Source organism: Suricata suricatta, chromosome 10 (genome assembly GCF_006229205.1).
Source record: "Suricata suricatta isolate VVHF042 chromosome 10, meerkat_22Aug2017_6uvM2_HiC, whole genome shotgun sequence".
In the NCBI taxonomy this organism is placed as follows: domain Eukaryota; kingdom Metazoa; phylum Chordata; class Mammalia; order Carnivora; family Herpestidae; genus Suricata; species Suricata suricatta.
Window position 1 is genome coordinate 508,102 of NC_043709.1, and position 15,081 is coordinate 523,182.

The window sequence follows — 15,081 nt, forward strand, 5'->3', positions numbered from 1 at the left end:
TCAGCGGGCTTGCGGGGTCGCGGGGCGGTGACGCCGCACGGGGGGCGGCGGTGGCGGGAGTGGAACCCCCGTCTGTTCGCGCGGTGAGGCCCCTGTTTGGGGACCCTCGTGCCGCCGGGCCCACGCCCGCTCCGCCCCTCGGGGGACGCCGACAGGGCGTGCGAAGCCGGCCGCGTGCCCTGTGCCCGGCTCTGGCGCGGCCTCTCGGGCTTTGTCACGCTGCCGGGACCCCCCACAGGTTGAAGGCTGCTGGACGGGAGCGCTGCCGAGCCGGCGCCACCGCCTGAGAATGCCAGTTGTGAGCCTCCGGGTGTGGGTTTAGGGAGCCGCCTGGCGTTCAGCCCCGGCTCCCGCCGCCGGGATGCTTTCCCGCCCCAGGGCCTGGAGCGGCGACGGGGGGGCCATGGCCAGCGTCCCCCAGCTGTTCGACGACCTGTGCGAGGCCCTCCTGCCCGCGGCGAAGGCGCGCTTGGGCCAGCACGGCGTGAGCCGCAGGAGGGCCAAGCAGAGCCTCAAGAAGGTGGCCTACAACGCCCTTTTCACAAATCTGTTTCAAGAGGAGCCTCACAAGCTGCAGCCCGACGTCTCGAAACTGCCGGTGAAGAACAAGGTCCTCCTGCTGTCCTTCGACCTGAGAGCGGGCGGTCTCGGCCCCGAGGCCGACCGTTTGGAGGAGCTGGTGGAGGGGCTCCAAGCAGCCCCTGGCTGCCCGCTGGCGGAGGTGGGGTCTGTTTTGGACCTCCTGGTCCGGCTGGCGGGCAGTGGGCCCCCTCGGGTTCTGCAGCGCAAGCGGGACTACTTCTTTAACAACAGGCACGTGGGGAGAAACGTGCCCTACGGCGGCTATGACTGCTACGACCTGAGTGTGTTTGAGATGGACGTTCAGTCTTTGATCTCCAGAGAGGAGTATTTATGTCAGGACATGGTCCGGAAAGCGCTTCAGGTGATGGATGCGGCACCAGGCACTGGCCTGCCCACTGTTGGGCTCTTCTCATATGGTGACCCCTGTGGCGACAGGTTTGAGAGAGACACCCGGGTCTCGCTTTTCGGTGCCCTTGTGCACAGCCGAACATACGACATGGATGTCCGGCTGGACCTGCCCCCCATGCCCGACAGCGCGGACCTGTCTGGACTGGCCATTAAGGTAGCGTGTTCGCTTTCCTGCTTCCAGCTCCAGGGGCATTTGGAAATGCCTCTTGGACCTTCCCTGGGTCACGGTAAAGGTAGGAGAGTTCTCCCGTCCCGCTCACCTGGTGGCTGAGCCGTGGTGAGGCGGGGCTGCTGGAGGGGGCTTCGGCTTGGTGGGCAAGGACAGCTGTGCTGGGCTGACAGCTCGGAGCCTGGAGCCAGCTTCAGATTCTCTGTCTCTCTCTCTGTGCCCCTCCCCTGCTTGTGCTCTGTCTCTGTCTCTCTCCAAGGTTTGTTTATTTTTGAGAGAGAGAGCATGAACAGGGGAGGGACAGAAGATCCAAAGCAGCACAGAGCCGGCCGCGGGGCTCAAACTCTGGAACTGCGAGACCGTGACCTGAGCTAAAGTTGGATGCTTAACCGACCGAGCCACCCAGTTGTCCCTGGAAATTGATAATAAATGAATTTAATCCTTTAAATGAGTCAGTAAGCGTGAAAACGTTGTGTAGTACCTATGTGCTTGGGAAAAATAGAGGAACCATTCCCCTAGGTATTTCTTGTCATTAGTAACTGGAAGTGTGTGGAGAAGTCCTGGGATTGTGATCACACTTGTCCGGAATTTAGACCTAAAGGCACATGTGGTGTTTCCTTCCTTCTTTCCTGTGGTCTCCAGGTTCCTCACAGTGTGGATCAGTCGGAAGATGAAGGGTTCCAGTCAGCGTCTAATTTGACTCCTGACTCCCAGTCTGAACCGAGCATGACCCCGGACATCGACCTGTGGGACGCCGTGCTCACCTACGAGGCCAGCAAGCGGAGGTGCTGGGAACAAGTCGGGTGGTACGTGCGCTTTTGCCGGGAAATGCACCCCCCACCCCCCACGTGTGGGCACGGCCTCTGTGGTGGGCTCCGATGGGATTAGGAGCCTAGAAGTTTCAGTCGGGCTAGTTTAGAGGATTGCCCGGGTCACGGGAGGTCACAGCTGGGGCTGGTGGCGCTGCTGTCCGGCTGAGAAGTTCGGCTCGCGCAGTGCTGCCCTGCCTTGGCCAGCATCTCTGCTCCAGAGGCCCCTGCCCTCGGGACCTCTCAGAGTCCTCCCAGGATGGGGACGGGGGACACACAGTTCCCAGTAGTTACCCCTGGCACTCTCTTGTCTCATGTCATCTGCTGGCGGTTCTGTGGAATGCCAGTTTGGGGAGCAGCGAGTGCAAGAGTCGGGGCCAGCAGGGCGGCGAGTGCCTTCTGACGCAGCCCTGGGCTCCGGCGGGTCACGAGGACGGCTGCAGGCTCGCGGAGGGACAGTTAGGTGCTGGTTGTGTCCGGGCACTGCTCCTGCTGGGCAGCCGTCTGCCCCGTGGCGGGTTCCTCCCGGAGCAGCCGGCTCCCTGCTTCGCTCAGTGCCACCGGCGTTCGTGGTCGTGTGGTCGTCCCCTTCTCGTAACTTCCTGTTGGGGCTTCAGGCCTGTCTTGCGTGCACACAGTGAGTCCAAGCACTGCCCCATAGCCCTCGAGAGTGTCGAGGCTGGGCCGACGAGGTAGCCCGCTCTCTTGCAAGTATCTGGTTAGTGGTGTCTCGTTTACTAGTTCCTGCTTTTCCAGGTCACCGTTTAGGAGATCACGCGAGCCTCCTTCCACACCCCTATTCTGAATGTGCGGGATCTCCGTGGCATCCCCCGAAGGACCACAGTGGTCTTCCCCGTGAGGACGGCTGTGGCCGTGCTCCCAGGACATGAGTCTGTCCCCTCAGCGCACCATGGGTGGCTTCTTCAGGGAGACCCTCGGGCCACCCCTGCTGGTGGGAACGTGATCCCGCCGACCCCTGACCCCCTGGCCCCCTGACCCCGGAGGCCTTCTGCTCAAGCTCATCTGGCAAACCTCGTGACCTTGTTTCAGCTTGGATCCCAGGCACCTGCTGGATTCCTACCCTGAGTTCTGGCGAGTGGGCAGTAAGGAAAGGTCTGCCCGTCCGGAAGCAGAGCTGCTTGTTCCCCCACAGCCCTAGGACAGTGACCTGTCCTCTGAGACCCTGGAGGACCTCTCCTTTGGGCCTCACCCTGGGCCGCCCTCCCGCTGCTGGGCCCCCTCTGCCGTTCCTCTGTGGCTGCCACCCGTTCGGGGGGACGTGGTTTCTTTATGTTAAGGGCTGAGTTCCCCGTGGGGACAGGGTGAATCTGGTGTTTTCCTTCATGCGCTTTTCTCCCTCTTCTTGGAATTCCTGAAGGGGGCGCGCGTGGCCACGGCAGTGCCAAGGCCGGCCCTGGAAGAGCTGGGGGCGGGAGCCGCTGGGGGGGTGGGGAAAGGGACAGCACCCGCAGCACGCGCCTGTCCGGAGGGACTCCCCGGAGGACCGTTTGGCAGGACTTTGAAACTTGAGAGGTTTTTTTCTTTTCCCATGCTTTTTTCTCCCCAAGGAGGCGAGGGCTGATGTCCACCTGGTCTGGCCACACCCCACCTGCCGCATCTGGACGCCTCAGGGCTGGCCTCTGCCTCCTCCTGCCCCTCCCTCTCACCCCCCACACAGCCCGAGCAGGCCGCTGGCAGACGAGGGCCGGCCCTCCCGCCCCGGCTGTGCTCGCGCCGACCCCTCTTCCCCCTGCTCCCAGGGCCTCGTGCCCCCTCCCTGGCCCCGGGTTCCAGACCGGTGCCTCCTGGTTTCTTCCGCCCCCAGCACCGGCCCTGTGAGGGCTTGCGCGCCGGCCGCTCCCCGCCGCACTCATACTCGCTGAGTGAGGGGAAGTCAGTCCCGAGCGCTGTCAGTGAAGAAGCATTTCTCATTTTACCGGGTTCTGAGAGGTATTGCTCCTGACCTTGTGTGTCACGCCTGACGGGGTCACAACGGGCCGGTGGTCAGACATACAGCTGATGTCAGAACGTCCTGTAGCTGGGGCTGTGACCCCATGGGGATGGCTTTGAGAAATAAATGATCCTCCTTCTGATATGGTTTTGATATGCTAGATCTAAAAATACTTTTTTTATTCCAGAGGAGGAGAAGAGCTGACTGGGTATTAAAAACAAGAAGGAAAGTTTGAAAAGGGCCTATATTCCATGAGCTCTCTTTATTAAGAAATGACTTTTTCAGTGGATTTTAAAAAAGTTCTCTCCTAGTGTTCAGTAGGGGTTGATGGTTTTCAAAGGAATATTTAAAAAGTGATAATAGGGTGGGTTTTTTTTGGGTTATTTCTGAATGATGTAGACACCTCTCCTGATTTCCCGGCATAGGAGCCTGTGGAGGCAAAGCCACCGGTGCCCAGAGGCAGCCCGTGCGGACCGGCCTGCCTGTGAGGCCCTGCGCGGCCGCGAGTCGGGCTCGGGGAGACAGTGAAGAGAGCACGCTGGGGAGCCGGGAGGGGGCGCTCACGCTCTCCTGCTGCCCCGGGTGTCTGCGCCCTCCCAGGAGCAAGCCTGCGGGAAGCCTGGCAGCACCCTGCTGCAGGGGCGAGGCTGGTGTCCACCTTCCAGCCTGCCCGTGACCCCGGAGCGGTGGGGGCCGTGAGCTCCCCCTGCCGGCCGCCCAGCGCCCTTCCGGGAGCTCGTTCAGGCCTTCCACGGGAGGGGCAGAGTATGTCCAACGTGACATTTGCCGTCTTAAGCATTTTAAGGATATAGTTTTGTACCTGGATCATGTAACTTAGCGTAGTGTCTTCCAGAGGCCTCCGTGTTGTAGCCTGTGTCACAGCGTCCTTTCCAAGTCCAGATAGCTCCCGGTTTATGGACAGGCCATGTTTTGTTTACCCATTCATCTGTCCGAGGACACTTGGGTTGTGAATAATGCTGCCGTGAACATTGTGCTTATTTTTAACATGCAGATATGTTGTGACTGTCACCCTGAGGACCGCTGTGTGCCCCTTGGGCACTGGGCGGGTGGGGGCATTTGCTGCCGATTCCAGTTCGTACCTGGTCTTACTGTTTTGAGTTTCTTACTGTCTCGTGCCTTCTGTTCGTGCAGCTAAGGTGCGTGTGTCTCCTTGCCGTTTAGTGCCCCTCCTCTGTCTGCCCCACAGCCCCCCCGGCCACAAGGAGGAGCCCTACCTCACCGAGGCGGGAAGGGACGCCTTCGACAGGTTCTGCAGGCTCCACCAGGGGGAGCTGCAGGTGCTGGGCGGCGGCCTCCTGCAGGCCCCACAGCCCGTCCTGGTGCAGGAGTGTGAGCTGGTGAAAGATGCACTGAATGTCCTGATTGGGGTCGTGTCTGCCACGTTCTCCCTCTGCCAGGTAAGGAAGCCCCGGCGTGCCGTAGCAGCGCCAGCACGGTGTCCACAGCCTGCCGGCCGCCTGGCACTTCACAGGGTAGAAGGGAGCCCACGGGGGAAGCAGGCGGCCTCACGCGTGAGCCTCACGGTGCGGGGCTGCGGGGAGATCATGGCGACGGTCTTCTCTTTTCAGTCCCACGCAGTGTTTCTTTATTAGCATCCTTTTAAAACTGAATAGAAGTGAGACGTTTACTACTATTGATGAGACAGCAGAAATGCGCCGGCCGTTTCCCTGCCTCACGAAGTGCCAAGAGGCCCGACTGGACAGAGTGCAGACTCAGCCTCGCAGAGCCCCTGCCTGGCAGGAGCGCCCACGCGGTACGGGGGCCTTGTCGCTGGCCTCACTCCTGCCCTGGGCGGCTCCTTGCCAGCAGGCAGGGCCTTGGGCATCTTTTTTGCCTCTTGCTGGGCACCTGTCAAGTAAACAAATGTACTTACAAACATCAAGCCTTTTGTACATGTTATTCTGCAGACTTCTTTTGTGTAAATGTTCAGCCTCTCTGTATTTTTTTTTAAGGTGTATTTGTTTACTTTGAGAGAGAGAGAGCACGAGAGCAGAGGTGGAATAGAAAAAGAGGGAGAGAGAATCCCAAGCAGGCTCCATGCTGACAGCGCAGAGCCAGATGCAGCTCAGACTCACACTGTGAGATCATGACCTGAGCCAAAATCAAGAGTCAGGCGTTTAACTGACTGAACCCCCCGGGCACCCCAGATTTTTCATTGCTAGTACATAGAAATAACTGGTTTTGTAGCCTGCCACTTTGCCGAATATGTTCATTATTTCTGATGTGTTTTGTGTGTTGGGGATCGGGTTCTTTAGGGTTTCCTGTGTGTGAGATGCCCTCATCGGGGTGCCTGGGGGCTCAATCGGTTAAGCAGCCGACTTCAGCTCAGGTCATGATCTTGCTGTTTGTTGGTTTGAGCCCCGCAATGGGCTCTGTGCTGACGGCTCAGAGCCTGGAGCCTGTTTTGGATTCTGTGTTTCTTTCTGCCTCTCACCAACTTGGACTCTGTCTCTCGCCCTTTCAAAAATAAATAAATATTTAAAAAATTAAAAATATAGATTAAAAAATTTTTAAAGATCCTATTCTCTGCAAATAGATAATTAAAAGACTTTTTATTTTTGAGAGAAAGAAAGAGTGTAAGTGGAGGAGGAACAGAGAGAGAGAGAGAGAGAGAGAGAGAGAGAGACACACACACACACACACACACACACACACACACACACACACTCTCTCTCTCTCTCTCTCTCTCTCTCTCTCTCTCTCTCTCTCTCTCTCTGAAGCAGGCTTCAGGCTCCGGGAAGTCAGCACAGAGCCTGACGCGGGGCTCAAACCCGGACCGGTGAGATCATGACTTAGGCTGAAGTCAGACACCTAACCAACTGAGCCACACAGGCACCCTAATTAAAAGACCTTTTAAAAAATGTTTACTTATTTTTGAGAGAGAGACAGAGCATGAGCGAGGGAGGGGCAGAGAGAGAGGGAGACACAGAATCCGAAGCAGGCTCCAAGCTCTGAGCTGTCAGCACAGAGCCTGACTCGGGGCTTAAACTCATGAACCGTGAGATCATGACCTGAGCCGAAGTTGGACACTTAGCCGACTGAGCCGCCCAGGCGCCCCGTGCAAATAGATCATTTAGCTGTTTCCTTTCCAGCTTGGATACCTTTTATTTCTTTCTCTTGCCTCCTTGCTCTGGCGAGGACTTCCAGTGCTGTTCAAACAGAAGTGGTGCCAGCAGGCACCCTTGCCTCCTTCCTTGCCCTAGGGGAAAAGACTTGCCAGCACCGAGTGTGATGTGAGCTGTGGGTTGTTCATACGTGGGCTTTATTGTGTTAAGGAAGTTCCCTATATCTTCTGTTCTACTGTGTGGTTTTATGACAAGAGTGTGTTGGATTTTGTCAAATACTTTTTTTGTATTGAGATAATCATATTTTTTTATCTTCATTCTATTAACGTGGCCTATTGCATAGATTGATTTTTTTTCTACTTCACTTCTTCAACGAGTACTTGTTACTAAGCTGTGATTCAGGATCCCAGGGTGGGGATCACCACCTACACGGTGCCTCTTCACCACGCGGGGAGAGGAGGGAGGAGGGGTGGGGGAGCCTGTGCAGATCTTCCTTCCCAGGAAGCGCGCCTTCTGTCCTGTGTTCATCCCGGCCTGACACCGGGACAGAGGGCGGAGGGACTCCTCACCCTCTGACCACAGATATCACCTCCACCAGCAGTCATGAAATCCAGGCGCTTCTGCCCACAGTTCCTGGTCTGGTTCTGGTCGGGGAAGCAGCTCTCAAAGGGCAGTTGTGGGAGTGCCTGGGCGGCTGATCTCACAGTTCTTGGGTTTGAGCCCTGCATCAGGCTCTGTGCTGATGAAGTCTGTTGGAGATTTTATCTCCCTCCACCCCCCTGCCCCCAAAGTAAATAAACTTAAAAGGTGGGGGCAGTCTAGTAGTTCGTGATTTTGGTCTTGGTGTCTTCGTCTGCGGGGCTGACTCCTAAAGACAGCGCCCTGGAGCGGCTCGCAGCTCAGTGTGACCCTCAGCAAAGAGCCAACTGATTTTTGTATGTTGAACCACCTTTTAATGCGCTGCTGGATTTGATTTGTTAGTGTTTTATCAGAGATGCTTGTGTTTCTGCTCCCACGGGGCATCGGCCTGCGGAGCACCTCCTCGTGCTGGCTTCATTTCGCTTTGGAAGCCGGGCAGTCGTTGCCTTCTGATTAGACAGTGTTCCCCCTCTTCAGTTTTTGGAAGAGTTTGAGAACAGTTGGGGTTAGTTCTTTATTTGGTAGAATCACCATCTGGTCCTGGGCTTTACTGTGTGTGTGTGTGTGGGGGGGCACGTTGTTATTTTCTTTAAATTGTAATGAAATACACATTTGCCATCTTAATCTGCTGGGAGGCCCTGTATCGGTGACAACAGTGCTGTTGGTGGGGAGTGTCTGAGGCCTTCACTCAGGCCGCAAGCCCCCGACCTGCTTGTTGACCTTGCCCTGCCCGCCAGGCGCCAGGGCTGTGGGGGACTGGCCTCCTGGCTCTCGCTGTCACCGCAGGGCGCACCTCAGCAGCCGCCATGCAGCCTAGGAGTCAGGTTACTAGATCTAATGACAAGGACTTTTTAACGCTTCTGCCCCCAAGAACGTGGCGTGTGCCTCTCGGGGAGTGGGGGCGCAGCTCGAGTTCCCCGTCGGCAGCCCCAGCCGGCTCGACGCTGCGGCGTGTGAGAGGGACGGCATGTGTCTGCGCGGGTGTTTATTCCCGGGGGGAGGGGGGCGGACGGGCTGCCTTCGGACCGCCTGCTCTTCGCTGTGGGCACTTACTGTTTGTGTGTCTGGGTTTGGGTCACCCTGTCCTGGGGACACCGAGCAGCATGCGGCCAGGTGCATGGGGACACGGTGCCACGTCGGGCTCCCGGTGCCTGACCTCAGCAGCTTCTCCTCTCCCTGTCCAGCCAGCTCAGACCTTCACGGTGAGGCGAGGCGTCCACGTGTCGGGAGCGTCCCCCGAGAGCATCAGCAGCCTCCTCTCGGAGGTGGCCGAGTGCGGGACGCACTACGCGCGCCTGAGCCGCTTCTCGCTGCAGCCTGTGCTGGACTCCTCGTGCAGCAGAGGCCTCGTGTTCCAGGTATGGCCCGAACCTCGTGCGGTCAGGCCCTCCGGAGAGCTGGGACGGGTTCTGGGAGAGCGCCTCGGAAATTCGGCCCCGGGGCCGCCGGGACCAAACCTGTGCCTCCTTTCGTCATCCCTGAGACTCGGTAGTTACCCTCCCGCAACGGGGTCCCCGTGGTTAGGTTTCAGCTCATCTGTCCCTTAACTGTAGGCCGTGGGCTAGAGATGTGGCCAGCATCTGGGGGGCCTGGGTGGTTTGGGGTGCTGCCGGTCCTCACAGAGCTGCATGGCGACTGACATGAGGTCCTACCTTGAGCCGAAGTTTTAGGAGCTGGGGCCGAACCTGATCTTCTGGACAGTCTGACAGCCGCCCTCACGCTGGGCAGAGTCCCCTGGGGTGGCAGGCGTCCAGACAGAGTGGGGCGTTTGGGGAGAACTGAGGGAAGAGCATCGGGGAGGCTGAGCAAAGGGGGCAGGGCGCCGGGGCCCACGGGCCGGGCCACACCGGCTCCTCCACGTTTCGGCCCCGTGGCAGTGTTGTTGAGTGATGTGACCAGGCGGAGCAGGCTGGGCCCATGGCAGTCAGAAGGAAACTGGCGAAGACAAGAGGGACTCTGTGGGGGTCATGGGACATGACTGGTGGGTGGACTGACTTTGCTTCCAGAACATTCCATGCAGACTGCCTATGAAGACGGCTGCTGAGGTGGGGCTGTGCTCTGGTGTGGCCCAGGGCCTAGGACGCATGTGTTGCCAAGACTAGTGGTTTGAGCAGCCAGAGACCCTCTCAGAGTTGGCACCTGCTCCCTGCGGGGTTTCCTGGTGCAGGTGGGGTGTCTGGGCATGACCTGTAGACCCCCGTTCCTTGGAATGTGGAGCCGCAGGCTTAGGGGATGGAGCTCAAGCGTCTTTCCCCAGCTCCCGTGTATCCTCTCAAGCTCTGGGCGTGGTGGCCGCGTCCAGGTGCCCAGCTGCCCTCCTCCCACCCCCTTGCCCTGCAGGCCTTCACCAGCGGCCTCAGGAGGTACCTGCAGTACTACCGCGCCTGTGTCCTCTCCACTCCGCCTACCCTGAGCCTCCTCACCATCGGCTTTCTCTTCAAGAAACTGGGCCGGCAGCTTAGGTGAGCCTTGCCGTGGGGGCTTGGTGGGGCTGGGGGGAAAGGCAGAGGACTGGGCTTCAAGAATAGCCCTCCTGGTCTGTGTCTGGACAGCTCCTGCGTAGATGGGTGCAGGGTGCTGTGTGGACTGTGTGCTGGGTGCAGGGTGCTGTGTGCAGGTTGCTGTGTGGACCAGGTGCTGGGTGCAGGGTGCTGTGTGGACCGGGGGCTGGGTGCAGGGTGCTGTGTGGACCGGGGGCTGGGGCCTGTGTGGACTGGGTGCAGGGGGCTGTGTGGACCGGGTGCTGGGTGCAGAGTGCTGTGTGGACCGGGGACTGGGGGCTGTGTGGACCGGGTGCTGGGTGCAGAGTGCTGTGTGGACCGGGGACTGGGGGCTGTGTGGACTGGGTGCAGGGGGCTGTGTGGGCCGGGTGCTGGGGGCTGTGTGGGCCGGGTGCTGGGGGCTGTGTGGACCAGGTGCTGGGTGCAGAGTGCTGTGTGGACCGGGTGCTGGGGGCTGTGTGGACCAGGTGCTGGGTGCAGGGGGCTGGGGGCTGGGTATCTGTTGGTGGCCTGCCGTGGCAAGCCCTGTCTAGAGTTGGGGGCTCCTGCCCGAGGGCACAGGGTTCCTGCAGACCCGGTTCCTGGCACTCAGGGCGAGCTCGTCAGGCAGAGTGTCTGTGGCAGCTGCCATCTGGAGAATGGGTCAGGAAGACCTGGGGACACTGGTTGGAGAGGAATCCTTCTAGGCAGCAGGGCTGGAGGTGGGAGTCTGGGGGTGCCTGGAGGGTGCCGTGTGGAGCACAGACTGCAGCAGGAGGGCAGAGAGAGTGAGGGGCCGTGGAGGGGTCCTGCAGGTCATTCTGGCTAGAGATGTGGCCGCCTGGGCGAGACAGTGGGGGTGCTGCAGGTGCGGGGGAGGGAGCATGGAGTCAGGGTGGCTCTGAGTCCCCCCGGGCCTGGGAAGGAGGTGGAGGTGCACAGGGTGCCCAGGGAGGAGTCAGGCAGGAAACTCGAATCTGGGACCTTGAAGTGCAGGTGGTTTTGCAGCTGGAGCAGGAGGCCGGCAGAGACAGTCGGGGACTTCTGCCTGTGGCCCCTGCGTGTCCCCTGCCTGGCCTCACTCAGGCCCGTGCGTGCAGGTACTTGGCTGAGCTCTGTGGTGTGGGCGCTGCACTTCCAGGTGGGGGCTGCGGGGGACCGAGGGCCGCGTTCCCGACCGTGAGTTGTGCGGCGGCCCTGCGGGATCGGGACCGGGGAAGTGGCCAGGGTGGGCTCCTCGGCGCGGCCAGGCGTGTGCTGAGCCCCCTCTCCTGCCTCCAGGGGGTGAGGCTGCTGTCCTACCTGTACCAGGAGGCCCTGGACAATTGCAGCAACGAGCACTACCCGGTGCTGCTGTCGCTGCTGCAGACCAGCTGCGAGCCCTACACGAGGTGCGGCTCGCCTGTCCCCGCCTGTGTGTGACTGTGGTCTGTCGTCGGGCACCTGCCGGGCATAGGGGTGCTGCGGGGAGGGGGAGCACCGCCTCACTGGCCGCCCGCCTGGCAGGTTCGTTCACGACTGGGTCTACAGCGGGGTCTCCCGAGACGCTCACGGCGAGTTCATGATCCAGGTGAACCAGGAGTATCTGGGCTTGAGAGGTAGGTGGCTGCTGGGCTGGGCCTCTGCCTCCAGGTGGCTCAGGGCCAGGGCCTGACCGCGGCCAGCTGTGTGTCCCGCCCCACATTCAGACCAGTCTTACTGGACCCACGGCTACGCGCTCGTCTCCAAAGACGTGGAGGACTGCGTGCCCGTGTTCCTGAGGCACATCGCGCAGGACGTGTACGTCTGCGGGAAGACCATCAACTTGCTGAAGCTCTGCTGCCCCCGGGTGAGGGCCCCCCGCCCCTTTGTGCTCTTGCTCCCTGTCCCGAGACCTGGCCGTGTGTCCTTAGTTTGTGGTGACCTCTCCCTCAGTTTCCCCAGAGTGTCACCAGCAGCTCTGTTCAAAGACAGGAGGAAAAGCAGAGGCATCTCAGAGGTGCTGGGGCAGGGGGTTCCCTCGCTCTCTCTGCAGAGGGGCCGCCCCGGTGGGCAGGGGCTCCCTCCCTCCGTGTGTGCGGCAGGGGGGCGTCCCAGTGGCCCGGGGACTTCCTCCCTCCCTCAGCACAGGACGCGTTCACAGGGAGTCGCGTCCTGGTTGGGAGGGTGGGGAGGCAGGGGTTGCCAGGCTCCAAAGAGGAGGTCTGGACAGCAGCCTACCCATCGTCCGTGGGGCTGAGATCCTGCGGGAGGGGGCGCTGCTGCTGTCTGAACAGGGAGGTGAGGGGGCTGCCTCCCTGGGCTGGGGAGGGGCCAGGCTCAGCCTGTGGCTAACGGGGCCCCTCCTGCCCTGGGCCGAGAATGAACGGGAGCTGCTAGGACATGGGGAGGGCCAGGGCTCGGGGGCGGCCAGCGGCGGGGTCTGGGCTGAGCGCAGTGCAGGAGTGCCTTGTTTGTAGCCCACGGTCGTCCGGTGAGCGAGGCCGAGGAGATCCGCGAGTCTTCACGGCTTCTGGAGGGTCGTCCCTGTGTTGTGGCGCAGCCTCGACGTGGGCAGAGACCCCACACGACCCGTGTGTGATGGCCCTGGAGCTGTGCCCCTTGGTTGAATGAACTGTTTCTGAGAAAGCAAGCCGTCCCAGTGGGTCACCAGAAACAGGCGGAGCTGGACGTGGGTGTGTGTGTCACTGGGCTCATTTCAGGTTCTCTCTCTCGATAGCACTACCTCTGCTGGTCTGACGTCCCTGTTCCTCGGATCTCGGTGATTTTCTCCCCCGAGGAGTTGAAGGAGGTCGAGAGGGACTGTGCCATCTACGTGGGGCGGATGGAGAGGGTGGCGCGCCACAGCTCTGTCAGCAAGGAGGAGAAGGTGCCGGGCACCCTGGGCCGCAGGGGCTCCCTTACACCTCCTTCCCCCTGAGGGTCTTGGGCTGAGGGGGAGGGGTGTGCGAGCGGGGAGGCTGCCCCTGATGTCCTCTGTCCAGGTGGGGCACCTGGGTGGGGGTGCCTGGGGCAGGGGCTCTGTCCTGTCTCCTCCGGGGCTGCCTGGGCGGTACCCAGGCTCAGTCCTGGCTGATCGGTGGCTACAGGAGCGTAGGCCCCAAGCTCCACTACTCAGTGGCCTCCGTGCGCTCCTTTCCTGCCCGGAAGGGGCTGATGTACCAGGACCTGAACTTTGAGTGTTTTGTGTACCTGGGGAGGGGTTTGAAGGAAAACCCTTTCTGGCCTGGCACCTGGTGACCGCGGGGAGATATGGGCTGGGGCGGAGCTGAGAGGGCAAGTAAAATTGGCAGTGGGTAGAGCTGGAGGAGGGGAGGGGCCTGGCCTGCATGCCCTGGGGGGCAGCCCTCCAGGCTGGGCACACACACAGGCCTGGGGGCTCGGCCGCAGACTGCTCTGAGGGCGCACTGCCTCGCTGTGTTGCTGTGCGGGATGGGGTGCCTCCAGAGCTGGCGGGGCCACATGGGCGTGCGCAGCCCCCAGCCCCGGGCCGGCCGAGCGGAGGGATGGGGAGCTGGGATGTGCGGTTTACAGATGGCCTTTCTCAGGAATTACGAATGGAAATCGCCAAACAGGAGTTGCTTGTCCAGGCGCGGGAGGCAGCATCCAGGGTCCTGCGGGCACTCAGTGGTGCGTGGCGCTCGGGGCCTCCCCCCGTGGCTCTGGGTCCGCCTGCCTCGGGTGACGCTGCCCCTCCCGTGTCCCCTAGACCGGCAGACCTCCGAACGCATGGCCTTGGATGCCCGGAAGCGAGAGCAGTTCCGGAGGCTGAAGGAGCAGTTTGTGAGGGACCAGGAGGTAGGCCCAGGGGCCGGGGGTGGGGTGCGGCCCGCGGGGTCCGGCTCTGAGCAGCAAGACCGCACGTGGCTACTGTGTGCAGCGGCGCCGGGCGGCCAGGCAGGAGGACCTGGACGATGACTTCGGCTATGCCCGGGAGCTGCGTGACAGGGAGCGGAGGCTGAGGGCCCTGGAGGAGCAGCTGGAGAGGAAGGCGAGGTAGGCGGCCGCCGCGGACTGACCCTCCCGGGGTGGTCTTGTGCTGGGCTTCTCTTTACCTTGACGATTTCCCAGGTAGGGAGTGTAGGAGTCTGAACGCAGAACGTCCCCCTGGACTGAGTGCTTATCTTGCTCTGGTGCCATTAACTTGTCCTGCCCTCTCCCGTGTCTCTGGTGTCTCCCAGCGGCTCCTCTGTGGGGCACTGTCACTTGCTCCCTGGCGTCTGTCTCAGGGTCCTGACCTTGGGTGCTGTTGACGGCACGTGCGTGTGCTTGTGGGGCGGGATGTTACTCTCCTGTCGGCAGCAGGAAGGCTGTGCCGCTGCTCTGGGGCAGCCAGCTGGGAACAAGCCAGCCCAGGTCTGAACCCGGGTGCCTGTGGTGAAAGGGCCCAGATTGCCGGGAGTGACGCGGTAGCTTTAGGGGAGCAGACACGGAGGTCTCTACTCTCTGTGTGCCTCTCGGTTTATGTTGAGTTCTCCGCAGTCGGCAGCGGCAGATCGGGAGGCACTTTTTGTGCATCAGGAAGAGAGGCCCTGGCAGCCCCGGCCTCCTGCCGTCCTTTCCCTTCGGGCTGCGTAGAGGCTCATTCTGGTATTTGTTCAGCAGTCGTCTGCTGAGCCCTAGCTGGGTGCTTGCCCACCTGGGCTCCCGGTCTGCTGGGTAGAAAGACCTGCCCGGCAAGTCCCCTGCAGGGGTCGTGGGGGCCCATGCACACCGCCTGCTGAGAGCCTCTGCCCTGAGCCTCCCTAGCCCCCCAGGCCCCAGCTGGGCGGCGGCGGGTGACCAGCAGCATCTCCGGGTGTGGCTTCAGGCAGGCGCTGGTGGACCATTATAGCAAGTTGTCTGCGGAGGCAGCCCGCCGCGAGCAGAAGGCGCTGTGGAGGATCCAGAGGCACAGGCTGGCGGGCGCACGGCTGCATTTCCTCGTGGAGGACCAGAAGCGCATTCAGGTAACCCCGAGGTTTCCGATGGGAGCTCT

The 15,081-nt window shown here is 61.1% G+C and overlaps 1 protein-coding gene across 9 annotated transcripts in view; it reads left to right on the forward strand.

Annotated features, from left to right (window-relative positions):
• The window catches only part of TUBGCP6 (tubulin gamma complex associated protein 6), a 20,543-nt gene continuing 5,462 nt past the window's right edge, over positions 1–15,081 (forward strand). For 3 of the 9 annotated variants that reach the window (XR_003914791.1, XM_029955712.1, XM_029955713.1), the window contains exons 1-14: positions 1–1,144; positions 1,802–1,965; positions 5,127–5,337; positions 8,829–9,002; positions 9,985–10,106; positions 11,225–11,303; positions 11,406–11,515; positions 11,631–11,722; positions 11,813–11,952; positions 12,823–12,972; positions 13,652–13,733; positions 13,813–13,901; positions 13,984–14,099; positions 14,914–15,052. Coding sequence is in view for 8 of the 9 variants with exons in the window: in XM_029955712.1 (XP_029811572.1) it covers positions 362–1,144; positions 1,802–1,965; positions 5,127–5,337; positions 8,829–9,002; positions 9,985–10,106; positions 11,225–11,303; positions 11,406–11,515; positions 11,631–11,722; positions 11,813–11,952; positions 12,823–12,972; positions 13,652–13,733; positions 13,813–13,901; positions 13,984–14,099; positions 14,914–15,052 (2,451 nt within the window). In the remaining variant the exon portion in view is untranslated. The remainder of the gene's footprint in view (positions 1,145–1,801; positions 1,966–5,126; positions 5,338–8,828; positions 9,003–9,984; positions 10,107–11,224; positions 11,304–11,405; positions 11,516–11,630; positions 11,723–11,812; positions 11,953–12,822; positions 12,973–13,651; positions 13,734–13,812; positions 13,902–13,983; positions 14,100–14,913; positions 15,053–15,081) is intronic. The other 6 variants (XM_029955705.1, XM_029955708.1, XM_029955710.1 and 3 more) reach the window with 3 other exon arrangements.